Genomic DNA, 24420 nt, shown 5'->3' with positions numbered 1-24420 from the left:
GCTGCATTACTTCATCTGAATGGATCAGAGAGAACAAGATCTCAACCAAAAAATCTCAGTCTATCAAATGTAAAATGGTAACTACTTTAAGGCAAGCTGCTAGAATCTATCTCCTGTCAGCCTGATTGAACAGGATGTCTATACAACCACTGCTAGTCTCGAAATCATACATACTCAGAATGCTCTGGTGAATCAAAACAGACCATTCTACCCTTTAGAGTAATTGAATTATATTCATATTCATGTGCACATAAACTTTTAGAAGTTAATAATAGTATTTCCACATATAATATACACTTGCAAAATATATAACATATGCAAAAATGAAAAGTTCAAGGTGTCCATTATTTGCTATGTACCAATTACATTGTGACACTACATTCCAGCACTTCTGATACAAGAAATAACTTTCACTCTCAAGTAAACACATACCTGTATGCGTGTTGAGGGAAAAAGAGGGAAAAGGAAGAAAGAAATGGTCATAGGTTTTTCTCCCTGGTTAGCACTATTTTCATACACATTCCCCATCTACCCAATTGATATATCTTACTTAGAAGTAGTTGCTCCTCCAATCAGCAAAGGAATCTTTATTGCCAATCTCTCCATTTCCTTGGCGACAAAAATCATTTCATCCAAAGAAGGGGTGATGAGACCAGACAGGCCAATTATATCTATTGCAAATTTACAAACATATACACAAAAGGTTTAGCAAATCCATTCCAGCATTACCTATAAATTATTACAGGAAGCATTTAATTTCTATCTTCACGCATCAGATAAAAAAATAGTGAAATCGAAAGCATGGTAATCTCTAGTCTAGAAGCCAGGTTTCACTTAATTAGAAAGTAAAAGCTTTCCAAGAATGAAAGTGATTCTGAATCCCCAGTTTAAGACATTTGTCAAACAGTCTTCACAGCTGCTGAACACCTACTGCTCTAGTTTCACAATAAATATACAATGCTTCTGATTAGCAAACTTCAAACCTCAGAAGACAGGCACAGAAATTATAACATCTGCCCTTCGAAACAGCAAATGCTTTCAAACTTCACCACCTCTGATCTACACAAATCTTTTCCAAGATGCAATAGACTGTTTCACAGAAACTATAGCTTGGTTCAGAAAGAAAGTTCATTTTTTATTAGAACAACTCATTTTGTTTTTCACACTCCTTGCTTTAGCAGGCTGAATGCCAAGTTCTTCTACTTATTCAAGATCCAACACAAAGTTAGTTAACCTTTCCAATTTTCCATTTATCTATCTGTAAAACAAATACTAAAACATCTCTCCTGTTTTAATGCACATTTTCAGTTCCTTGGGCTAAGTTTCACAGAAGTGCTAAATACTAAATACTTGCTACTGTTAACACGAAAGTTTTGATTTACTTGAAGGTAATCTGACCAAACCATAGACAGCATAGAAATGCAATGAGTAGCCAAAAAAAAAAAAAGCAAGTGGGGTTTAAAATTAAATAAGCCAGGAGTACTAATGAAATCTCTCTATACCTGCTTTGTTCTCAACAGCAGCTCTCAATATCTTATCACATGGAGTCATGACTCCTAAATCAATAACTCTGTGAAAAGAAGTGAGATGACACAAGATTCTTTAAAAAAGTAGTCAAATAGTTCTGTTAAAGGCCAAACATATTGCTCTTACAATAAATAGCTAACCTAATATTGAAGTTAGAATTGAGATTGTGTTTCTCTCAAGACCTCAACTGGGAATTGCAATATAAGAAACACCTGTGGGTCTGGAAAAATTTTCAATAGAGTTCCAGATGACACAGTTGATAAGAAAATTCAAGTGCAAGAGGGTGGTTTTGTTTTCGAGTAATTTTTTTCATTTGAAGTCATTCAGGCAATACTAAAAGATTTTGTGTATCTTATGTCAGGAACATAAACTGATTCACATCAAGTTTCTTTTGTCTTACTAAAGCCTATATTTCATGAAATGAGACACTGCACTTCCCTTGCTAGCATTCTATTCCTATTAGCCCTAGCCACTGTCAAGGTTGGTTGTGTTTTGTTTTTTTTTCCAAGTGAGCCATGCCAGCCTGCTGGCTTCATTCAGTCTCACTCACGTCCATGGCGACAGAAAGCACCGTGGCTTCAGTTCACTACGTTTAAAAAAAATAAAAGCTCAAGAAAGCAGCTGAATATACTGCATATACACAACACTGGTACTTGCTTCAGCCCTTTGTGTTTTAAAACAAGAGACAACTTGGTTCTTTTTTAAAGAACAAGTTACAGACAAGTCAAAACCAAAACAAAACGAATGAGTGGTAAGACAGTTCCAAAACATTCAGTTCTGCACAACATTTGACAGACACTTGACAAAGGACTCATGGAAACGACCATTCATTCCAACACTGCTGTCAACCCTGCATTACGCACACAGGAGTTGAAAGCACTGACTTCTCTTGAAGTCGCAACTTTTGAAACACAGAATTAGGATTAGAATCTCATCTCTTATTTAAGAAAACATACCACAGTGAGTTTAAAACCTTGTAGTTAATGAACAGCTTGGAAAACATACTAAGAGGTTCATTAGAATGTTACAAGACTTGCTTTTTCCTAACACGCCACAAAGCACACAGGCAGTCTTGCCTAATACAGTTATCCTGTGGTTTTTTTCAGTTTTTTTCCAGGTATTATGCTTCTATGTTTAAGACATTAAACTTATATTTAACTAATATTACGTGCAAAAACTGATGTTCTGACCTATATTTCAGTCCAACTTTTTTCATCTCAGATGCCAGTTTATTAGGGTATTACGGAAAGATGTTACATTCCCTCTTACCTCCACATTAGTAATAGCTGTTATGATACGTGTTCCCTACTACAGCTAGGGTAACAGGCCAGTTCCCAGTAAATGCCCACCTCTAACTATTATCACCACAGCTGCAGCTAGCCTAGTATAAGAGTTAGCTAGCCTTACACAGTTATGTTCCCAGCTACCTAGTTTTAGTCTCTTTACCTGAAGTTGTTGCAGCCCAGAACAACTCCCACAATGTTCTTGCCGATATCATGTACATCGCCTTTCACAGTTGCTAGTACTATTGTACCATTGTAAGGATCCTGAAAGTTGAGCAAATAACACACAAGTTAAGTTACTCAGAAGCCTCAGCATTCCCTCAGTATCAGCAGAGGTAATATATCCAATATTAAAAGCTATTTTAAAAGATACAGGTAATAAAAATTCACACAAGAAATACTCATGCAAATCAAGCACATGCTATTCATTTATATACATTTAAAAAAACAACAAAATCATGAAAAAACCACATCTGAATAGCACTCTATGTAGTGCAATAACTGAACTCCTCTGTTCCTCACCAATAAACAGTTTAAATATTTAGAACAATAGGGTAATGAAGGCTCATGATCACATGCCTAGTCATGCATCAAATGTAATCTTCCAATGCAACACTGAGAGGAATGACAGGAATTAGGAAAAGCAAAAGAGATTAATTTTTTACGCAACAAAAATAGCAAGGAACACATTTCAATGTGCTCATTAGGCTACTTCAGACTGCCCAAGCTGAACAAACAAGCTGGAAAAACAATCTCCTTGAAGAAGGGAAGGTGTACTGCCACAGACTGATCCTAGGTCACACAGCATTCAGCCCTGACAGAGAGGCCCTGCCAGCAGCACAAAGGCCGAACTTCTCTGCAACAATTCTCCAGCAGGACATGGCCATTTGTGATACGTTTTTAGTGGTGTCATTAGTGTTGCCATTTGGAGCAGCTGCCACGTTTGAGCTGGTGCAGGATGAGACACAAGTAACAGACCGCCTGAATTGCACAGAATCTAAATCAAGTGGAAACCTGAGCACATTCTGTTTTCAAACTACCACTTTTCCAGTCAGTATCTCATCTCCTTGGCAGATGGCAGAACTGGTGGGGGAGAAGACCCTTCTACAAAGCATGTTATATTCCTTGACACTATCAGGTAGCTCTCTACTTCATGAATCTACATTGCCTTCTGTAATTGCAATTTTCTGGGGGAAAAGAAATCTTTACATATTACCAAGAGCGATACCAGCATTTCCCATGGTCCTAACACATTTGTTAGGACCCTGGGAATTCTCACCAATGCTGCTGTTTACTAAACATTTTTTACTATCATCTCCCCAGTGTTCCTGTTTTATAAAAGATCAGGAAACCGAGAAAGCAAAAAGGAGGCAAGTCAGCCATCCCTGTGCAATCAAAAATGTTGCATCTGAAAACGAATTTCTAGAACATAAGAGAAAACGAGAGACATTAATCAACAGCTGGGAGATGAAAAAAGTTGTCCCCATTAACAACTGATAATTTAACTAGCAACTGATACAACAAGTTTAAAAAAAAAAAAGGATTTATACATGAGAGGGAAAATGTGTGCTGAGCAGCAAACAATGTGGGCCAGAGCACACGGTATTTTAAATAAACCCTATTTAGGGCACACTGTGATTTCAATTGTCTCAAGCAAGGAGGTCCTCAAGTTCTGGGCACACATCCAAAGGGCTTCTTTTTTTAATCTTGACAGAGATCCACAGCCACAGCTATTTATCCTCAAATGTAACTATCAACACTTTGCATTTCCTGGCAGTCTTGGACTAAAACGGTCGTGGAGGTTACAGTAGCCTGGGTAACATCAGACAGATCAGCTACCAGAGCCTGCAAATCATTTTCCTCTGAGTCCACATCTAAATCTGGGGATAAACGCAGCTGATTCTTCTCTCTCTCCAATTTTCTCTGCAGTGACAAAAATATTCACAGAGGAAGACCAAACCCTTGCCCATCAGAAGGTGGAGAAAGCAGGAGGACAGAGGCCCTACTTTTTCCCTCCTGCCCTCTTCAGTCACACACAACACCTCACAATCTCTTGCTATATTTTTGAGGACCTCCCAGATTCCGCTTCCCATTTTTTAGCCAGAGAACTAAGTGCCACAGTAGGTCCTAATTCCCTGCCCGTGGAGGCAATAGGGTAATGATTTTCACTGACTTCAAATATCCCCAGAACAAGCCAGAAGGTGCCAAGTACCAGCACTGTCATCTGCATTAAAATAAAGAACAGCACGAGCAGGAGAGAGATGACGCATAGAAAAGTGACTCATGACAGCAAGAGAACAGATCTGCTTGATGTATTAGAGAGAAGACACCATCTTTACATCCATAAAAAAGACTAGGCATTCTCCTTCCATTGAAAATACACAGGATGGATTATCAGGTCATTTTTCTTTCTAAAATGTTAGTTGTATTCGTTACATTTATGTTTGACAAGCACTCAATAGATCCACAGCAAATGGAAAGATATACTGTAAAATGATTTCAATGGAGGAATTAGGAACCATTCAAAAAACCACAGAAAGAAAGCCAAAGAAAACACATAAATATCCTCTATTCTCGAGACTCTGCCATTCTTCGTCTTTTTTGTGCTAAATACCAGATTATGATAAAAGGTATTGCCGCTGAGAACTCATGAAGACAATGTAATGTTCCACAGGACTAGAGACGAGTTACTGCACATTAAACATAAATTTCGTAGTCTGACAAAGTCGAGAGTGGAAGAAAAATATTTAACAACCAAAACTGCACCTATCACATAAATATAGTAAAACAGAGATTAGTATTTGAAGAATGGATTTTGTCCATTTCTTCTGAACTCTTTTCTACTGCATACGATCTTGTTAGTACAGAAAAACAAGGGATGTCATGTATCTTTGTGTTCCAGTGCTCCTATCACATACTCCATTAATCAAATTCGGAAGAAATTTTTGAGTATATGTACAGGTAGTTGACAAAACTTTTCTCACAGAGAAATCGCCACCTGTCAGCTGTCAAAAAGGAAATGCTATGAAGGAAATGCCCACAAGAATCTGAAAATCATTTGGTATATTCAACAGCAACCTAAAATTATCTACAATGCATAAGGATGATATTAAGGGAGGGGAGAGAGTATGTGGAAGAATAGGAGTAGGATTCAAGACCAACTTGACAAATTGAATAAGCAATCTAAAAGCAGTAAAATAGTATTCAGTAATAGGACTGCCAAGCACAGCATATAGCAAAGAAAAAAAGAAAGAAAACCTCAAATGGGGAATAGTTTATAAAACAACGTAAATGCAAGACTTATTAGAGGGCAAAAGTGATCTTCCAAGTCAATACGGAAGCCAAAAGGCCCACTGCTGCAGAATGCCAGATACTTGGGCACTGGCAAGGCCTCAGCTAGACACAGGGCTGGCTGGATGCCCTCCTGAAGCTTCTCCACGTAGTAAGTCACTGAAAAAAAAAAACTTAACTTTCACAGGCAATATACTGTTATGCTTCAATACCATTACATTTTCTTCCCACCACAGTCTAACTTAAGTATCTTCTCACTGAAATTTAAGCCCCATTTACTCTTGATAGGATGCAGAAAAACTTTACTCCTTTATTTTCTGCAGGTATGTCTAGAATATGAAAACTAAATGGTACATGAAGTGAAGGCAAACAAATACAACCGAACTCCCACACTTTCATTGCAGATTACATTGTCTACACTTCTGATCATTCTTAATGCTCTTTTCTGAGACCCTTTCATTAGTTCATGTATTTTCCTTGAGTACAACTTTCAAAATGGGATACTGCTGACCCATGTCCTATCAATAGGCTGAGTGCTGGATGGAGCAGAGAAATCACTGTGTATTACACACATTTATAAGTTCTAGGTTGTTATTTTGTGGGCTTTTTTTTGTTTGTTTTGTTTCCCAGTCATAAGACACTGAAGATCTATATGCTATTCATAACAACCACAACCCTCTCTGGGAAGCTACTACCTACTCAGTTATGACCAGTCTTTTATTTGTGTCATTTGTATATTTCTGTTTCTATGCTATTACTCTGCATATCTCCTATACTGTAGCACAAGTAGTATTCAGAAACTGAGGGAAAAAATCATGTATGAAAAGAAGACTATATTCAGATCCTGTTTTTCATAAAACATTTGTCACCCACAACTTGGTCACGGCTACACATATAACGAGCACACTATTCTATCATAACAAAAGGTGTTAAAACATATCTATTAAAAAAATAATTTGGTTTGTTTGGTGGGAGAATGGTGGGGGGAAGAGCTGAAAAAAGAGAAACACACTAAAAGGCTTTGAACATTCAAAAGCAAGTTCTAGAGTTTACCAAGGGCAGAAGTAGTAGCATCAATTGGCATAATTTGCTACAATCTGTGTTAAAAATGCTATAAATAAATAATACTACAATTAAATGTCTACAAAAGTACAAAAAGTAAGTAACACCAGAATCAAAGGCCTACAAAAGCTTTTAGCATCATGAAACTTCTGACAACAGGTTAGGCACACACCAAGCAAAGTTTCACAAAGTCTGCACTTCGTACATTTCAGACCAACTACAAAATTAAGCCCAAAATGTCAGTTTCCATATGACTGGATCAACTCTTCAGCATAAAAGCTGAATAAATGTCATTAGCAAAAAATAATTTCCTTTTTTTTTTGTCATGGCATGCTACAAAAGAGTTGCTGCATAAAGAACTGTCTTGCCTCTTCTTCTGTGCTGCCCTGTTCAGCTCTCCTTTCCTCTCTTTCTTTTTCCATATAGGGAATAAGGTGGCCAACTGCTTTCTTCATAACTCGAGCAGATTTTATCACCTGCACAGACAAATGGAGGAGGAAAAAAACAATAATAAAGATCAGATACAGGAATAATCTAAAGTTTCTCATAGCTTTCTTTTAAACCCATTCAAACAATCAACAAAACTTCATTTGCAAACCCAGCTTCCAGCTTTACAGGGCATTCTTTAGCAACAGGCTGCTGGCCCTATTGGGCTAATGGCCTACATATGACACTTGCTTTCACAATGCAAACCTTTGGATCACTCACAACTGAATGAAAATCTACTAACAGGCCCAGACTTAGAAGGTACTAACCAGAGCAGCCTGATTGTAAGCAAGTGATATTTGTTTTTTTTTCTTCTTTTGCTCTTTCCATGCGTCCAGATTTAAAACTACATTTCAAATAAAGCAAAAACACTCAGAAAGAAAGGAAAGAAATATATAAAACCATATAAAGAAATTCAAGTTCCAAAGTACAGAAGAAATAAGGCCACTTCCTAGCACTGTCAGAATTTTCACAATTCGAGAGCTGTATCTGAAAACGACAGACAGCATAGAATGCTTTGGCTACATTTTACAATGTTAGTTTTTGCCGAATCAGGAAGTACATGACGTCATGTTCTCTTTACCTGAGGCAGAAACATCTTCCCAGCACCAAAAAGATCACCAACAATTTTCATGCCATTCATCAAAGGTCCTTCAATTATATTTAGAGGCCTAGGATATTTTTCCTGATTTAGTCTCGCTTCTTCTGTATCTGCAGTGACATACTTCTCAATGCCCTGGGGGGGGGGGGGGGGGGGGAGGGGGGGAAGTAAAAGCTTTTATCTTTCTAAAAATACAACTTAGATTTAGTTGTCTTCATGCCAAAAAAAATCACAATCAATGTACAGTTTAGATATTACTACTCTAAGAATACCTCAAATGTGTATTTAAAATAGCTTTCTTGAGAAATGAAAAACCATAGCTTTGAGGAACAAAGTTATTCAAATCAATAGTCCCCAATATTAGTGGGTCTGTTTGTTTTTCAACTGTCATAACAGAATCATGCATTTACACGACAGCTCCCTCAGCACTAATGTTACCCAGTGCAATACCGTTAAAGACCAAAATACAACAACAAAAAAGAACACCACACAATACACTGGAAAGTAAAAACAACATGTTCCACCCACACTACAAGAAAAAAACATAAAGGGTCAAAGACTTCATTCAGCTTGTGAAGCTTAAAGAAAAATCACCACAATTATCTGTTACTATATTTAATTAATGTATTTAATTAGTAAAGTATTCATTATTAATTTATTTATTTTTTAAATAGCAGCAGAGGAATTTTTAAGCCAAGGTGGCTATTATAGTTTAAGAGCTGGAATTATACATCTGTTTGGGCAGGACAATTTTCTGCACAGATTCACCTTTATGAGAGCATATTCCAGCCTTTCCTCCACGGAGCTTTTCCGCCATTCATCAGTATGTACCACTTTCCTTCCTCCTTGGGCATGATTCTGAAAAGAAAAAGATAACCATAGGAGCTTGCCAGCACAAGAATTACAACTATGGACTTTACTTTTAGAAAAATGAAGATAATTAAGTACTGATCCACAAAATAATTTTAGATTATTCTAAAGGTTTTTGAGGTGTATTTTTAATATTTATACATGCAAATCACATTGCAAACACGTGATGTACTGTAGACACTTAGTAGGTCTACATCACAGAGAGTACTTATTTCAGTGAAGACAAACAAGAAAAAAAAAGAGGGAGCAGTTCTAATAATTTTCACACTCTTAAAAATGATGAAATGACTAATCCTCAGGGTTTTACTTCTGGGAACATAATTTAAATTGATTTCTGGCCCACACACTAAACTCCATTTTAAAATTCTAATTAATTTGGCACTAATTCAGTTACTGCTGGAGTAGGTTATATAATTCTTTATCACAGATGTTTTCAATCAGAAGGCCTATGGAACTACTGTTTGCCTTGCACATAGACAGGCTCAAACCCTCTCACATACTCTCTTTGCCTGATACTCCCCATGTCCCTTCTCGTTTGCTACGAATGCAAAGGCCAAAAGGCCTTCACAATGCAAGAAAGCTCACAAGCACCCAACCCAGGAAGGCTCATGGAAAAATACACTATCCATTACTTCAACCAGCACACTTCAGGCAAGTCATTTCTTTTCGTCCCTCAGTTATGCCACATAATCTGATGCCTTTCAGTCCCAATGAACCTTCTATACTTATGAGTACTCACCTGTACTTTTTAAAGATAAAGCCATGAGAAAAAAAGTCATGGAAACTAGATCTCACCCAGTAGAACACAAATCTGAACAAGTCTTCAATTATACGAATGTTAGCTAACTTCACAGCTTCTCATTACCAAACCTAATTACACTCATAGGTCCAGTTTGTAAAAAGACTATGAAAGCAGGAATGTGTTGACCACAGAGATGCTAGAGTCTGTATCCTTAGGTGCATTAAAAAGCCAACTGAACACATCCATGAGCAACCTACTCTTTCTGACTCTGCGCTAAGCAGGGGCATTGAACTAAAAGGTCTCCAGAGGGCCCTTCTCACTTCAGCCCTTCTGTGATTCTGTGAAAAGGTATGAAGTGCTCCTGAACCTCTGGCCACAGTCTTCAGGAAGGGAACCATTCCAAACTGAAAAGAACCCATGGAACTGTAAGGCGGGCAATGCAGAGACCAGACCACAGTGGCAAACACTATATGCAGACCATTAAAAACAGGATGATGATATTGCATGCCAAGGCTGACAAAAAAAAAAAAAAAAAGGCTTTAGAAGTACAACTACCACTGCCATAAATGGGAAGATGTTTGCAGATATACACTTCATGGAAAATGTCTTTTAATCTCGAACTTCAGACAAAAATTCATCTCCTAAATTCACAAGGATTAAGTTCTTCACTCTCCCAAAATACCTAGCATTCAAGCAACTGGCAAGGTATGTTACTATCACCTGAAGTAACAAGGAGGGCACTCTAACAGAGGTGCAATACTTGAAATGGGACTGCATATTGTATGTTCTTTGTGCAGAATAAAATAAAAACAACATATGAACTTACTGACTAATGAGTGCACTTTTGTACTAAAAGAAAGCCTGTAGACAAAAGAACTTAGAGCCATTCAGTTTCACTAAATCAGAGGAAAATCTGAATAAATATTTTGAAATATGCCTCCTTATGGAATAATACACCTCATTAGCTGTAAGTGACCACCTATTTGGCCACTCACATTTCTCCCGAGCTGAGATGAAACCCCGTCAGGATGCTTACCTCCAGTAAAACCCTGAAAGTTGCAGGTTTTGCTAGGATTTTAACTTTTAATAGAGCTTTTAAAAGTGTTCTGAATCAAGAGAGTCTCTTTTGAAAAGATTCCAATATTTGGAATATTAACAATGGCTTCCCAAACTTCTAGACCTAGGAGTTGATTCACATCTCTAATTTCATGCTCCATTTAGATTCACATTCTGCTTTCTGTGGAAACACTGCTTAAGCATTCCCTTTCTTCTAATTCCCTTTCTCTTGTAGTTCCTCTCCACGTAACCCTGACTACCCTAAAACTCTTACACAGACAAGATTTCTCACAGGTGAATTATGAGCACCATACAAAATAGCCTAAGCACAAGAGATAGGGAGAATCTTCTTGCACTGGTTTTCAACATGCTGCCATTGTTCCTAAATATCAGGCACCAGCATAGTACAAATTACAAACCAGAAATATAGAAATAATACTACCACGAAATACAAAAGAAGAGGACACTTGCACACTTAAACCTAAGAATCCATCTCTCACTCAGAGATTTTTGCTGCAGGTTCAATTCAGAACAGGATTTTGCCAGTCATTTTATGGCTGATAATCTGGAAACCTTCAGGTGTGTAACCTGTGTCTTTTACCGCCACCACAACAGGATTTCAAAAACATTTGACAGCAGATCCCCACTCTCACATGAGTTATGTAAACTGGAAGCCAGGAACTTCACCTTTTACATACACTCCAAGCAAGCCATCACCACTAGAGAGAGGGGTTTCCTCTTTGCCTCCCACAGCACACTTGCCTATTATGCTTCATCTCCAGGATTTGCTTTGGTTAATTTGGTTGGCCTATTCCCATTTTGTTTCTTTGTTTTTACTTCTGTTAAGGGAACCCCTATGCAACTTTTTCTCCTGAATCATCAGAAGAACTCTGTTCCAGGATCTTTTGGGGCAGCTGCAAAACTGGACAGACTCAGTCCATTAGAGATCACATTTTATTCTGTATTAATAACTAACCACTTGTAGTATCATTAGTAACTTCCAACACCCACCTTTAGATGGACACACATGCATTTTATAGGCTGTTCCTCCCTATCATCAACAGGGAGGTGTTAAAGCCCAGGTGCTAAGCTAACAACTCTCCAAGGCTTAAAATTTGAAGTTACCTGAGCATAATGTAAAAGTTTCTCTGTCGCATCAGGATCTTTGTTCCAGATTAGATTCTCACATAGCTGTAGCAACTCCTTGTGGATATCATCATATACTGGCAGATTCCCAGCATTCACAATTCCCATGTCCATGCCATACTGGAAAAAACAAAACACAAAAACAACCACTATACAGAATCCCCTAACCAGGACTGTCAGATACAACACTCCATCGGCCAAGCACAAATGTACAGAGGCCAAACATGTATCATACCTTAATTGCATGGTAAAGGAACACTCCATGCATTGCTTCCCGAATGGCATCCATTCCTCGAAAGGAGAAAGACAGATTGGAAAGACCTCCGCTTATCTTAGCTCCTGGCAGTGTTTCCTGTGAGAATTGCACACAAATTTTAGAAAAGGGCTTTCCAAAAAGAAAACTTAAGCAAAGCATTCAGTCCATAAAACAGCTGACCCTGAGCAGCGATGAATTGGCTATGCATCCCTTCTCTCCTCCTTGTTCCACATCCTTCTAATCATTCAAATTCATGAAAAACAATTCAAAATTCTGTAGAAAAAGCTGCAAATACAAGGAACAATGCATCCTAGCTGTATGTAAACAACTATGTAAACAACTACTATGGTTCCCACTGTCATTGGTGCTGTTCTAAATGCATAGGTCCTCCCGTAGCAGGATTCCAGATGTTCCCCCTGCAGATTCATTGTGGGCCTTCCATCCCCAAAACATGCTCCTCCTCTGGATACAGGAGCAACCTACCTGCCTGCTCCCATGACTCAGGAGCAGGCAGTAGCTGAGCTGCTAACCTCAAGGGTGCATATTCCCATCCTAAAGTCCTGTGGTGACAAGATATCCTGTGTGGATGTTCAAGCCCCAGACTGCTACTGACAGAGCACCTCCAGATCAATTCAGTTGCCTTGTGAAATGCAACAGTACAGCTTACTTAGCTGTATTCAGGTGATGCCTTTCATTGCTGTTCCTCCTTACAAGTATTTTAGCTAAATAAAAGGTCAAGGTATAGCACAAACCCATCCACAGTAACTGAAATTACGTTAATTTAAAAGGACAGCTTTCACAAGCCTTCAAAGAGATCCTTTTGGCCATAACACTGAATGTGACTGTTACCTCATTTAATTAATATAGTATATTTACATTAGAGTTAGTAGGTTGAAAAATATTTATAGAACTACTCAAAGTTCTACTGGAAACACAGCAATACTGGGAACTGTCTGCACTTCAGAGGGAAAGTCCCCTTGATAATTTAAAATGCCTATTATTTTACTGCAGTGCTTTGTTGGTGGTGGTAGTCTTTGTTTGCTTTCCTTTTAAATAATCCCAATAAAATACTTGGAGTTAAAGTAAACTTACAACTCACTTTTATGACTTTAGTAGCATTGATAAAATTCATAGCATATAGGTTATGTTCTTCCATTCCAGTCCCTATGGTCAAAATATTAGGGTCGAATATTATATCATTTGGATTGAAGCACACTTTTTCCACAAGTAGGTGGTAAGCTCTGGAACATATCGCAATCTTGGTTTCTGTTTCTGTTGCCTGGTGAAGAAAAAGAATTCTGACATGAAAGTTACACAAAAAATAAAGCCCCCAGAAATTATTTACAATTCCACCAAATCAAGACTGAGGAATCCCAGTCTGAATGATGAATGACTGGAATCCCAGTCTGAATGATGAAAAAGATCACATGCAATAATTTTGTATTAAAAACACCACTTCCACCACACATGTATTTGGAGTTTTGATTCAACTCTAAAAATAATTTTGTTCCTCAACAATCCACCACCCTATGCAAAGTTTTAATATGCATTTTTTGAAAGAACTAAATGAATTCACAGAGGTTCCACTTGCATGCAGAACTCAGTTTCTGGACTAAAAATATTTTTTATCAAGGAGGAAATTGTTCAACATGTCTGAATAGCAAGAGAGACACGCTAGCAGAGCTATACTTGGAGCAGAACTTGAATTCCTCAAACATGAGAGCAGCGTAAGAAATGCTCACATATCAGGGTCAAAACTATTGCTAGGACTATATATAGACCTCTTTAAATCACCTGTGCCAATGAAACAAAGCATTACACTCTAGAAGAAAATGACCTCCTTTAACAAACACTCACCTGACCCACTTCATCAAAAGCCATGACAACCACAGCTGCTCCATACAACTTAATTTTCCTTGCTTTCTCCAGAAAGTCTTCTTCACCTTCCTTCAGACTGATGCTGTTTACAATGCATTTTCCTTGGCAACACTTCAAACCTGTTTCAATCACTGAAAAATTTGAGGAATCAATGCATAACGGCACCTGTAAAAAACAGAGAAGTGAGCAAAGGGATACATACATGTTATGAGTTAAGCATTCCACATGTTGCTTGCCCATTTGGACATAAAAATGCAAACAACATTTAGCATTATTTATGAATAAAAAGCTTTCAGATGTTTTTCTGTAGATTCACTTTGCTTTAAACTCAAAACCCAGAGCAAATTTAACGCAAAAGCTCGTATGGCAATTCCATTACATATCATAGAGACCTCTGTTTCTCCCCGTACTATCTTGGATTTCTGGATGAGATGCTCACTTTCAGAGAACGCACTCTGCAGAACCATCTTTTAAAACCAGCCTATATCAATAGCAATTCTAAGTTTTGTGGAAAGCAATACGGTTATACACTGCCAATATATAGATATGGCTCATAACTGTTGCAAAAGGAACCTATACTCAGTTTTTCTAACCAATGAAAAAGAATAACAAATTTTGCTGAAATCAGGCACAGACTGTTAAAATCTCTGTTCCCTCCAACAGCCTTCTCTACTACAATACCTTTTCCCCATTAGGTAACACCTACATCTGCTTGTTAAGCATCTGAACTGGTTACTAAATAAATCAATATCAAAATTTCTGAAAGGCAGTTTCCAACTCAATAAAGTGTTCCTTTTTGTGCTTTGGAAGGACTCAGTTACAACCTTTGCAATATCAGGTTCTGAAGAGATCAAGTTACAAAATCTGGTCATTGCGGCAGGACCATCCAGCATCCCATCATCCATATTGATGTCGAGAATCTGGGCCCCCATCTCAACTTGCATTTTGGCTACACTCAGGGCTTCCTAATGAACAGATTCAAAACAAACAAAAAAAAAATCAGTCAGCAGAAAACAGCCTAGTCATTCTCACATAACATTTCACCTCTCCAAAATAACTGTGTAACCCTACAAACCTAAACATTGGAAAGTTCAAAGGACAGTCCTTAAAAGAATAAAGAAATGGTTCGTGATATATGGCAATGTACAAAAGTTATTAATACAGCACAAATGATAATTATTTTATTCACAAAAATATGACACCATAGACCTAGCATGACACTGATTTTAGACAGCTGGTCATACACATAAATAAAAGAGCTAAGACTTGCACAGTAACAAGGACTTGTGATTGCCATCATTACAGGAAAACAGTCTCTATGATGGTATGAAATAAGGGTCTGGTGTCACAAGCTATGTGCTTTTATAACACAAAGTACTTTATTTTTGGAAGTTGTTTGGCATTTTTTCCAGCTGCAGAATAATCACCAAGTACTAAGAAACTAAAGCTTTCCCTCCAGACCAAGTAATTATTTAACACCCATATCTGCTCCCTTTCTCTTTTTTGTCACTCTGTCGACTGACAAGACAAAAAAAAAAAAAAAAAAAGGTTTTAGTTGCTCATGGTTGCAAACAACCTGCCTGGCCTTTAAAGCTTTCTTTATTTAAGAAGTCTACATAGGTCTTGCCTCATGACCTGCAAGTGCTTAAGAGTCAGACTTCCTAACAAACAAAGGCTTTAATTTTGACTGCATCAACAGCAGAGCATGCTTTAGGACAGAATCTCAGGTAACTGAGAATCTCCTAGATACAACACAGATTAGGACAATTTCTAAACCACTATCCATTGTATAACTTAATTTAAAATAAAAAGTCATATTTCCTATAACACCTATCAAAAAAGCCCTTGTGAAACTATTATTGCACATTTATTAGGAGCTGTGAGAAAATAAGTTCTCCTTTTGTAGACTACTTTTGTACACTACTCTTTTGTACACTACTCTTTTTGTACACTCTCCTTTTGTACTACTTTTTTTTGTACTACTTTTTTTTTTGTACTACTTTTGTACTACTCTCCTTTTGTACACTACTCTTGTAGAATAGTGCTTTTTGCTAGCAAAACAAACTACTAATAACACAATGAAATGGAGCAATGAAAAAATAGCATTATCTGTTAAGATTACTGTTAAAAGGCATACTTCATAGTTGCCTGCCATGATGAGTTTAGCAAACTTCCGTGATCCTGCAACATTACAGCGTTCACCGATATTAACGAAGTTGGTATATGGCCCAATCCTGAATGGCTCCAGACCTTAAAAAGATTTTTTTGAACATTTTTGTAAAAACCGAAAACAGAATAAAGCACTTTTAAAGTTGTGAAATAGAAGTCTCTATTACTTTATTACTCTACTTTAAGAATAGTGATTCTTCAGCACACCAGGTCACTTGAGTAACTAGCAATGAGATGCAATGAAACAACTTCCAACACATGCCAAATGTTTTTATGCTTCCTCAGTAAGGGTCAATGATTTACCCAACTGGCAAAACATAACAACTAAATTTGTCCAATTAAAATGACACGAAGCTACAGTTCTCTACACATCTATGTGCAAGCACATACACACCTTCTTCTCAATTTCCAACTATGTTATCTCATGACTACCACCACCAGAGAAAGAGCCCACTGACCTGACTGACAAACAAGGCATACCTAAGTTCTGAGAGACCAGCCAAGCAGGACCCTCAGGCAGCAGGCACCTCAGAGGCAAACGAACCTTATAGCGGAACAGAGTGGGCTATGGCATGAAATTATGAGTCAACCATGATTTAAACAGTTTATGCTAAACTGACTTGAGATATGAAATACCAGCCCAAAAAGAAGGCACTGTTTTACTTGTAGACTTAAAGGAAAGCCTGACTTAGTAACATACAGATCCAGACTTAGCTAAAACAAAAGATGGTCTAGATCTAGATGTGTTGCTGGAACACTATCCCAGTACAACTGTATCCATATCTGAGGTAACACAGGGCAGCTGTCTCACAGCAGCTGAACAAAGATCTCTTCCCAGCTCTGCCATCAACTGCAGTGAATTACCTGATCCCTGTACTTAACTCTCCCTCACTGTAAAGTAAAGATACTCAACCACTACAAAGTATTTAAGATTTGTTGAGTAAAATATGCCAGTTCAGTTATATTACACAAGATGTAATAAAGTGTTCCACTAATCCTTCAGCCAAGTAAGATTTTGATAAACTTACACATTAATAAGCTTGCTGGATTCAGGTAGAACCAGAAAGTCATAACACCATTCTGATCAACAGAAAACATTAAATAAATGTATAGAAGAAGGCTGCATGAGGTATAAAGCTCAACCTGTTACACTCTGTTTTACCTGAAAGCAGCATATATCCTTGAGAGAGAGAAGGTGGAACACGAGGCTTACATGATCTCACAGCTTCAGCAATCTTCCTGTTACAGAAAGAGCAAAGTAAAGAGGAAAGTTTTTGATCAAAATTAAATTACTCCAAACAAGATTCAAACATAATATACTAGACATATACCTACATAACCAATTTAGCCCCAGAGCAGACAAGACTAGTTAGTACTTTGTGTGGCCAAAACCAAAAACATATTCCTAGAAGATTGTAGCCATTCGCAGGGAACATACACAAATGAAGATTTATCAAATAGAGAATGCAAGATACTATGTCAATGGGATACTTGATGGATATGAGTACCAGTCCTCAACCACACTGACTTATATTCCTAATTACCAAGCTGTGCAATTGCTGTTTGCAGCAAAAGAAAAAAACAAAGAGCAAGCATTGCTCTTTGCTGAGATGGTCTTCTCAGATGCTGGAATGATTCATGATGTTCGTGAGCTATTATCTTTCTCTTTGTTCCACTCAGGAGTGACACATACTGTCCTCTCCACACGCTCACATACCACCTCTCCCCAGTTTGTATCACAATGAAAATAAACCATAAGGGCCCCTTGTCTTTTAAGCCTAGGTAAAAAAAGGAAAGTTTTTCCACTGACCTACTTCTACTGAGAAAGTTGCAAAACACTCCTTCAGGCCAGGACTAACAACAGCTGTATAGTGCTCCCAGATCTCTTGCTTAGACATTCCCCGAATGCACCTCCATACTTCTCTTTCTTCTACCATCAAAGGAAACTTTAAGTTTTACCTTGTTGCTAAGATTGCCAGAAAGGGGAAAAATGCACATAGTGAGGAAGCAGAGATGGCAAGTCTACTCTATCCAATGGTAAATAGGGAGGAATAATTCTGAAACAATTTTGACATTAAAGCAGCATAGGTATAATCCTCGTTTGAACCATGCCTCTACTTCAAGATACACACAACCATGAAAGCCAGGTTATTTCTACTGCATATATTGCTGCTATTTTTGTTCAAGTGATCCATCTTTTCAGAAAACTTTAAGGTAAGCCATGGAATATTGCTCCACAGAAGCAGCATGTCAATTACTTTCCAGTGCACCCTAAGTTGTAGCTCATTAGGTACCTGATGTGTGCTGGTGTAGTACCACAACAACCTCCAACTATGTTGACCAAACCATCCAGTGCAAAACTCTGTAAAAGGGAAGGAAATAAAATATTTCATTTTTTTTTAATAAAGCCATCTGATATATATATTCTCTGTATGCTTAGCAATTCATGGCATCACAAGAAAAATAGTTTAAGAAGCAAGTACTATTTCTTCTCTTTTATTTCTTTTTTATTGTTTTGAGATGTGGATACCTACCTAAGGCTGATCAGCAATTCCAACACCTTATTTCGGGAAACTACATTTGAAACTGGCCTATTTTATACTGAAGCCCTAAATGAAAACCTGGATGAGTATCAAAGACCAGTCGTACCGTAGTATAAAAGGGAATTAGCATCCAGCAGACACTGTGTTCTTGCTGATACACCAGCCCCACAGTTCTGTCTTGCACAGATCAAGTAGCACTTGGAAGAACACCTTGCACTGGAACACCACCAGCTTCAGCCATTCTACACAAACAACTTTAAAATTCCAAGTTCATAAAAACTGCTCAGTTGTTTTATTTTTTTGAACTATTTCCAAATGGGAAAGTAACGATGTAGGAGTACAAATGAGTAATATCCACAAATCAAGCGTAGGAAAGCTACCTAAGTGTAGGACACCAAAGTTATTAAGGTTTTCAGAGTTTCTTAAGTAGTTTTTCCTAACCTGGTATCTCAAAAGCACTATCATTCAGCAAAATATCTAAAAACAATCCAAATGACATATAGAGCCATCTCAAAAAAAGAAACAGTACTGTAACAAATACAAACAAAGAGTTCCTGTCTACAAGTATGTCACGTGACACATTCACAAGAAATATTTCATACCTTTATATGCTTGGCAGTCACTTCTGGAGTTTCATCATAACCACCAAAAGTATTGGGAAGACCTTGAAAAATAATTTTCCTTGTATTATGATTTGTTAAAGCCCACAGGAAGAGTTAAATTACACGAAAGTCACATTTAAAGTAGCTACATTTGGATGAGGACTACAATGCCTCATCACCTTTGCAATCATTACTCAATACATTATTAATTACGCAAGAGAGCATTCTAGGTTCACTGTCACAGAACAACAGTCACTTTCAGCAGTTTATAAAACTCCTAATCTCATGTTCATGGTAGCAATAACCACCTTTTCAAGGTGGTTCAGCTCTTATTTCTGATGAGATGGAATGGTTATTATATTTCTTCTGCCCATAAGCACGGGAATACGCACAGACAACACACCTGCATTAGGGTAACAGATGACATAGGCTTCTGTACATTTTCCAATTGTTTCAATGAATGGTCGCATTTCAACTGCTCCTAAAGCACAATTTAAGCCGATACTGTAAAATAATTTTTTAAGTTATTTTCAGATGAAAAACATCAAACAAAATGACACACAAAAAAAACAGAAGAATCTTAGTGGTAGATCAATTAACTCCCACAGTTATCTGTAACACAACCAGCCTGATCTCCCTTTTCTTTAATCACCATCAGCTAAGCAAACCTGTGCAAAAGGATAACCCTCAGGCAGAAAAGTGCAAGTGGGACTGGACTGAATTGAACTGGGAGCAGAAAATCAAAACTTTGGTTCAAAATCCGTAAGAAAATTCTGAAAAGCATTCTGAAAGCAACTGCAGCAACAACATAACTATTTGCTACGTGCAAAAGAGAATACATGCAATGAGAATGACAGACTAAAAAGGAGCCTTGTTCCACAGGCAGAAGAAAGAAAAATGTTAGAAGAGCAAGGATTGCTTCAAGCCACTAACTCACAATTTTCATTAAAAATTATACATGTCAACCTTGGAAGACACAGAACGCATTTCTCAAGACACCAAAAAGCAGCACTAAGTTTGGGCAACTGATTTTGCTCAACATATCATCTCACATCGTTCTTTTCGGTGGTGCCCAGTGGGAGGATGAGAAACAACGGGCACAAACAGAAGCATAGGAAGTTCCATCTGAATATGAGAGGACACTTCTTTGCTGTGAGGGTGACAGAGCACTGGCAAAGGTTGCCCAGAGAGGTTGTAGAGTCTCCTCCTTTGGAAATATTCAAAACCCGCCTGGATGCCATCCTGTGCAACGTGCACTGCTTGACCCTGCTTGGCAGGGGCACTGGACTAGATGATCTTCAGAGGTCCCTTTCAACCTTGGTCATTCTGTGATTAGTGACCTAGACAGTACTACAACAGAAGTCTTTCTGCATGAATAAACCTCTTACAATTTTACCACTATACAAGTTACAATCATGATTTCTTTCATTCAGCCACAGATTAAAAAAATGTAACTTCTACTTGAAGTGTCTACATTGATATTAAAAATGAAAATTTCTCTTCCAGAAAGCATGTAGGAGATCTTTCACATGTGCCTCCTGATATCTCTGCACCATTCTAAAAAACATCTTATGAGCACTGCAAAACTGAAAAGGTGTTCACAGTGCTGCTGGAAGATGTTAAAAAAAAAAAAAAAAAAAAAAAAAGATACCCCAGAAAGAGGAATAGACATATTTCCCAACCAAGTGAGCCAAAGGCTGCCTCAGTGGTAGCTCAGGTAATGAAGTGTACACATGCCCACTCAGTTTTCCAGAGGTCAAAGCAATAAAGCCCTGCCCAGGACTGGGAACACAAAATCATTTTGACTTTTTCTGCCTCCAAGGAGCAGGCAGGGGCTTGATAACTTCACAGGTAATAGCAGTAAATATTTGCAGCCTGATTATCAGAGAATCATAGAATATCCCGAGTTGGAAGGGACCCGTAAGGATCATCAAGTCCAACTCCTGGCACCGCTCAGGTCTGCCCAAAAGTTTAGACCATGTGACTAAGTGCACAGTCCAATCTCTTCTTAAATTCAGACAGGCTTGGTGCAGTGACCACGTCCCTGGGGAGCCTGTTCCAGTGTGCGACCACCCTCTCGGTGAAGAACCTCTTCCTCATGTCCAGCCTAAACTTCCCCTGCCTCTGCTTAACACCGTTCCCACGGGTCCTGTCACTGGTGATAATGGAGAATAGGTCACCTGCCTCTCCACTCCCCTTCGCGAGGAAGTTGTAGACTGCGATGAGGTCCCCCCTCAGCCTCCTCTTCTCCAGGCTGAACAGGCCAAGTGACCTCAGCCGCTCCTCATACGTCTTCCCCTCTAGGCCCTTCACCATCTTCGTCGCCCTCCTCTGGACACTCTCCAACAGTTTCATGTCCTTTTTGTACTGTGGTGCCCAGAACTGCACACAGTACTCGAGGTGAGGCCGCACCAGCGCAGAGTAGAGCGGGACAATCACTTCCCTCGACCGACTAGCGATGCCGTGCTTGATGCACCCCAGGATACGGTTGACCCTCCTGGCTGCCGGGGCACACTGCTGGCTCATATTCAACTTGCTGTCAACCACAACCCCCAGATCCCTCTCTGTGGGGCTGCTCTCCAGCATCTTGTCGCCCCGTCTGTACGTATAGCCAGGCTTGCCCCATCCCAGGTGCAGGACCCGGCACTTGCTTTTGTTAAACTTCATGTGGTTGGTGATCGCCCAGCTCTCCAAACTGTCCAGATCTCTCTGCAAGGCCTTTCCACCCTCATCTGAGTCCACAACTCCTCCAAGTTTGGTGTCATCGGCAAATTTGCTCAAAACACCTTCTAGTCCTACATCCAAATCATTTATAAAAACATTGAAGAGGACTGGCCCTAAAATGGAGCCTTGAGGGACCCCACTAGTGACCGTCCACCAGCCAGATGTGGCCCCATTTACCACGACCCTTTGAGCCCTGCCCGTCAGCCAATTGCTCACCCATCGTATGATGTTTTTGTTTAGCTGTATGCTGGACATTTTGTCCAGTAGGATCCTATGGGAAACCGTGTCAAAAGCTTTGCTGAAGTCCAAAAAGATCACCATCAGCTGGTTTCCCTTGATCGACTAGATGGGTGATCTTACCATAAAAGGAAATCAAATTTGTTAGGCAGGACCTACCCCTCATGAACCCATGTTGGCTGGGACCAATGACTGCATTGTCCCCCAGGTGCGCTTCAATAACCTCAAGGATCATCCTCTCCATAATTTTACGAGGCACTGACGTGAGACTGACAGGCCTGTAATTGTTAGGGTCATTCATAAGGTGATTCATTTGTGCGACAGACTGGCAAATCTTTGAAATCTGAAGGGCTCACAGCACGATCCAAGACCAGGGCCTTGAGTATCATACAGTCACATTTCTGCAACAAACAATACAGAAATCCCTTCTTCCAACAGCATAGGTTTCTTTGTTGGGTTGTGGCCCTGAACCAGCCTGCTTGTATGCTGTGACTACTGCCCTAATGTAATAACCAGCACAACCTCATCTTGAGCACTGCCTCCCTCCCTTGCTCATTTCTTCACATAAGTCATGCATCCGATCCTGTGAAAGCTGAGACTGCAGAGTGCTCTGGGGACCTAACAAACACAACATCAGCAACCTGAATTCAAAATATGCCTTCTTAACTCTACCACAGTAGAAATAATCACAGATCTGAAATAACACAAAGGAAACCCATCCCATATCTGAGCATCCTTTGCAGAAAGCTGCTGCGCACACGTCCTGCAGCATTTACTAGGAACAGTTGACACGTTTCTCAGCTACTACCATCAACTGGACGCAGAGTACAGATGTTTTAGGTTTAGGTGGGCCCAAAACCAAACTGATTTAAGGACAACACACCACCCTAAACAGCAAATACAAAACCCTAATGGAAACCAGGGAACAAGTATAACATGATCCCTAGGATACTACTACTGATCAGCTTTTTCCTCAACCCTGAAGTCACTCTATACCAATCTGGCAACAGGAGCAATTAAATGCAATCTGCTCCCGCAACTAAGAGCCTTCTGCCACAGTGCTGTGCCACAGTGCCTCACGTACATGAGAAACAGGCCCTAAGCATTCAGACACATAAGATAGCTTTTATGAAATATGGTTTAATAAATTCTTAATTTCTGCTCCAGTGCCCTTCTCTCCACTTCAGAGAGAAGAGAGTTATGAGCAAGCTTATCTGAGACAGACTCATGCCAAATACAGATCACTAGGCTGTGATGCTGTGTGAAGGAGTCAACTACCACCCTGTTCCAAGAGGCTCCATATGTTACTTCTGGAGCACCGTCTGGTCTGGGAAAGTGGAGCCTCAAGGGCAGTCAGAAAAGCTGTGAATGCAGTCTTCTTTTGTATTACTGAGATGACAGATTGTGCATTTTCACCAGAATTTTGTTGTAAAAACAAACAATGGCTCATCACAATGTGCATGTTAGTATGCACGGCTAACAGCAAATGAAATATTTTAAGTTAAAATGTTTTAGGAAAAAGACATCTATTTCCAGTGTAAATTTGTGTTCAAAGAAACAACATGTAAGAAGTGATAAAGAGAGGAAAAGGAAGCAAGGAGGAAGTAGAAAAGAGCATAGAGACACAAAACAATAGAGAGATAGGGAATGGTATTCAAATTAACAGGCAAGACCTTGCATAATGACCAAAATCTGCTATAGTAAGCATTTTCACGTATCTTTTTTTTTTCCTCCCTACTCTACAGAAAAGAGCACAAGTAAACGGAGGCATCATGATCTCTCAAAAATAACAATACACATCTTTGAGAAAAACACTCAGAAAATATATGCGATTTTGTAACAGTTCAGTAAAAAGAACACTGGGATGAAATCTTATTATTTGCTCTTTCGATTCACCCTGAAACATTTTAAGCTGACGTTGCTTCCCTCTAAGAGAGGGATGTAAGC

General features: G+C 38.8%; 1 protein-coding gene across 1 annotated transcript in view; it reads right to left on the bottom strand.

The window, feature by feature from the left end:
• The window catches only part of MTR (5-methyltetrahydrofolate-homocysteine methyltransferase), a 48447-nt gene that overhangs the window by 13138 nt on the left and 10889 nt on the right, over nt 1–24420 (bottom strand). Inside the window, exons 9-24 of the mRNA XM_035559640.2 lie at nt 19916–20016; nt 19513–19574; nt 18662–18729; nt 17530–17606; nt 16336–16448; nt 15023–15163; nt 14178–14363; nt 13420–13599; nt 12300–12416; nt 12044–12184; nt 9019–9108; nt 8233–8385; nt 7532–7639; nt 2974–3074; nt 1503–1570; nt 551–671 (exon numbers count right to left, since the gene is read on the bottom strand). Of these exons, the coding sequence (XP_035415533.1) occupies nt 551–671; nt 1503–1570; nt 2974–3074; nt 7532–7639; nt 8233–8385; nt 9019–9108; nt 12044–12184; nt 12300–12416; nt 13420–13599; nt 14178–14363; nt 15023–15163; nt 16336–16448; nt 17530–17606; nt 18662–18729; nt 19513–19574; nt 19916–20016 (1827 nt within the window). The remainder of the gene's footprint in view (nt 1–550; nt 672–1502; nt 1571–2973; nt 3075–7531; nt 7640–8232; nt 8386–9018; nt 9109–12043; nt 12185–12299; nt 12417–13419; nt 13600–14177; nt 14364–15022; nt 15164–16335; nt 16449–17529; nt 17607–18661; nt 18730–19512; nt 19575–19915; nt 20017–24420) is intronic.

Source organism: Cygnus atratus, chromosome 3, assembly GCF_013377495.2.
Source record: "Cygnus atratus isolate AKBS03 ecotype Queensland, Australia chromosome 3, CAtr_DNAZoo_HiC_assembly, whole genome shotgun sequence".
Taxonomy (NCBI): Eukaryota; Metazoa; Chordata; class Aves; order Anseriformes; family Anatidae; genus Cygnus; species Cygnus atratus.
This window is presented reverse-complemented; position numbering and strand designations above follow the sequence as displayed.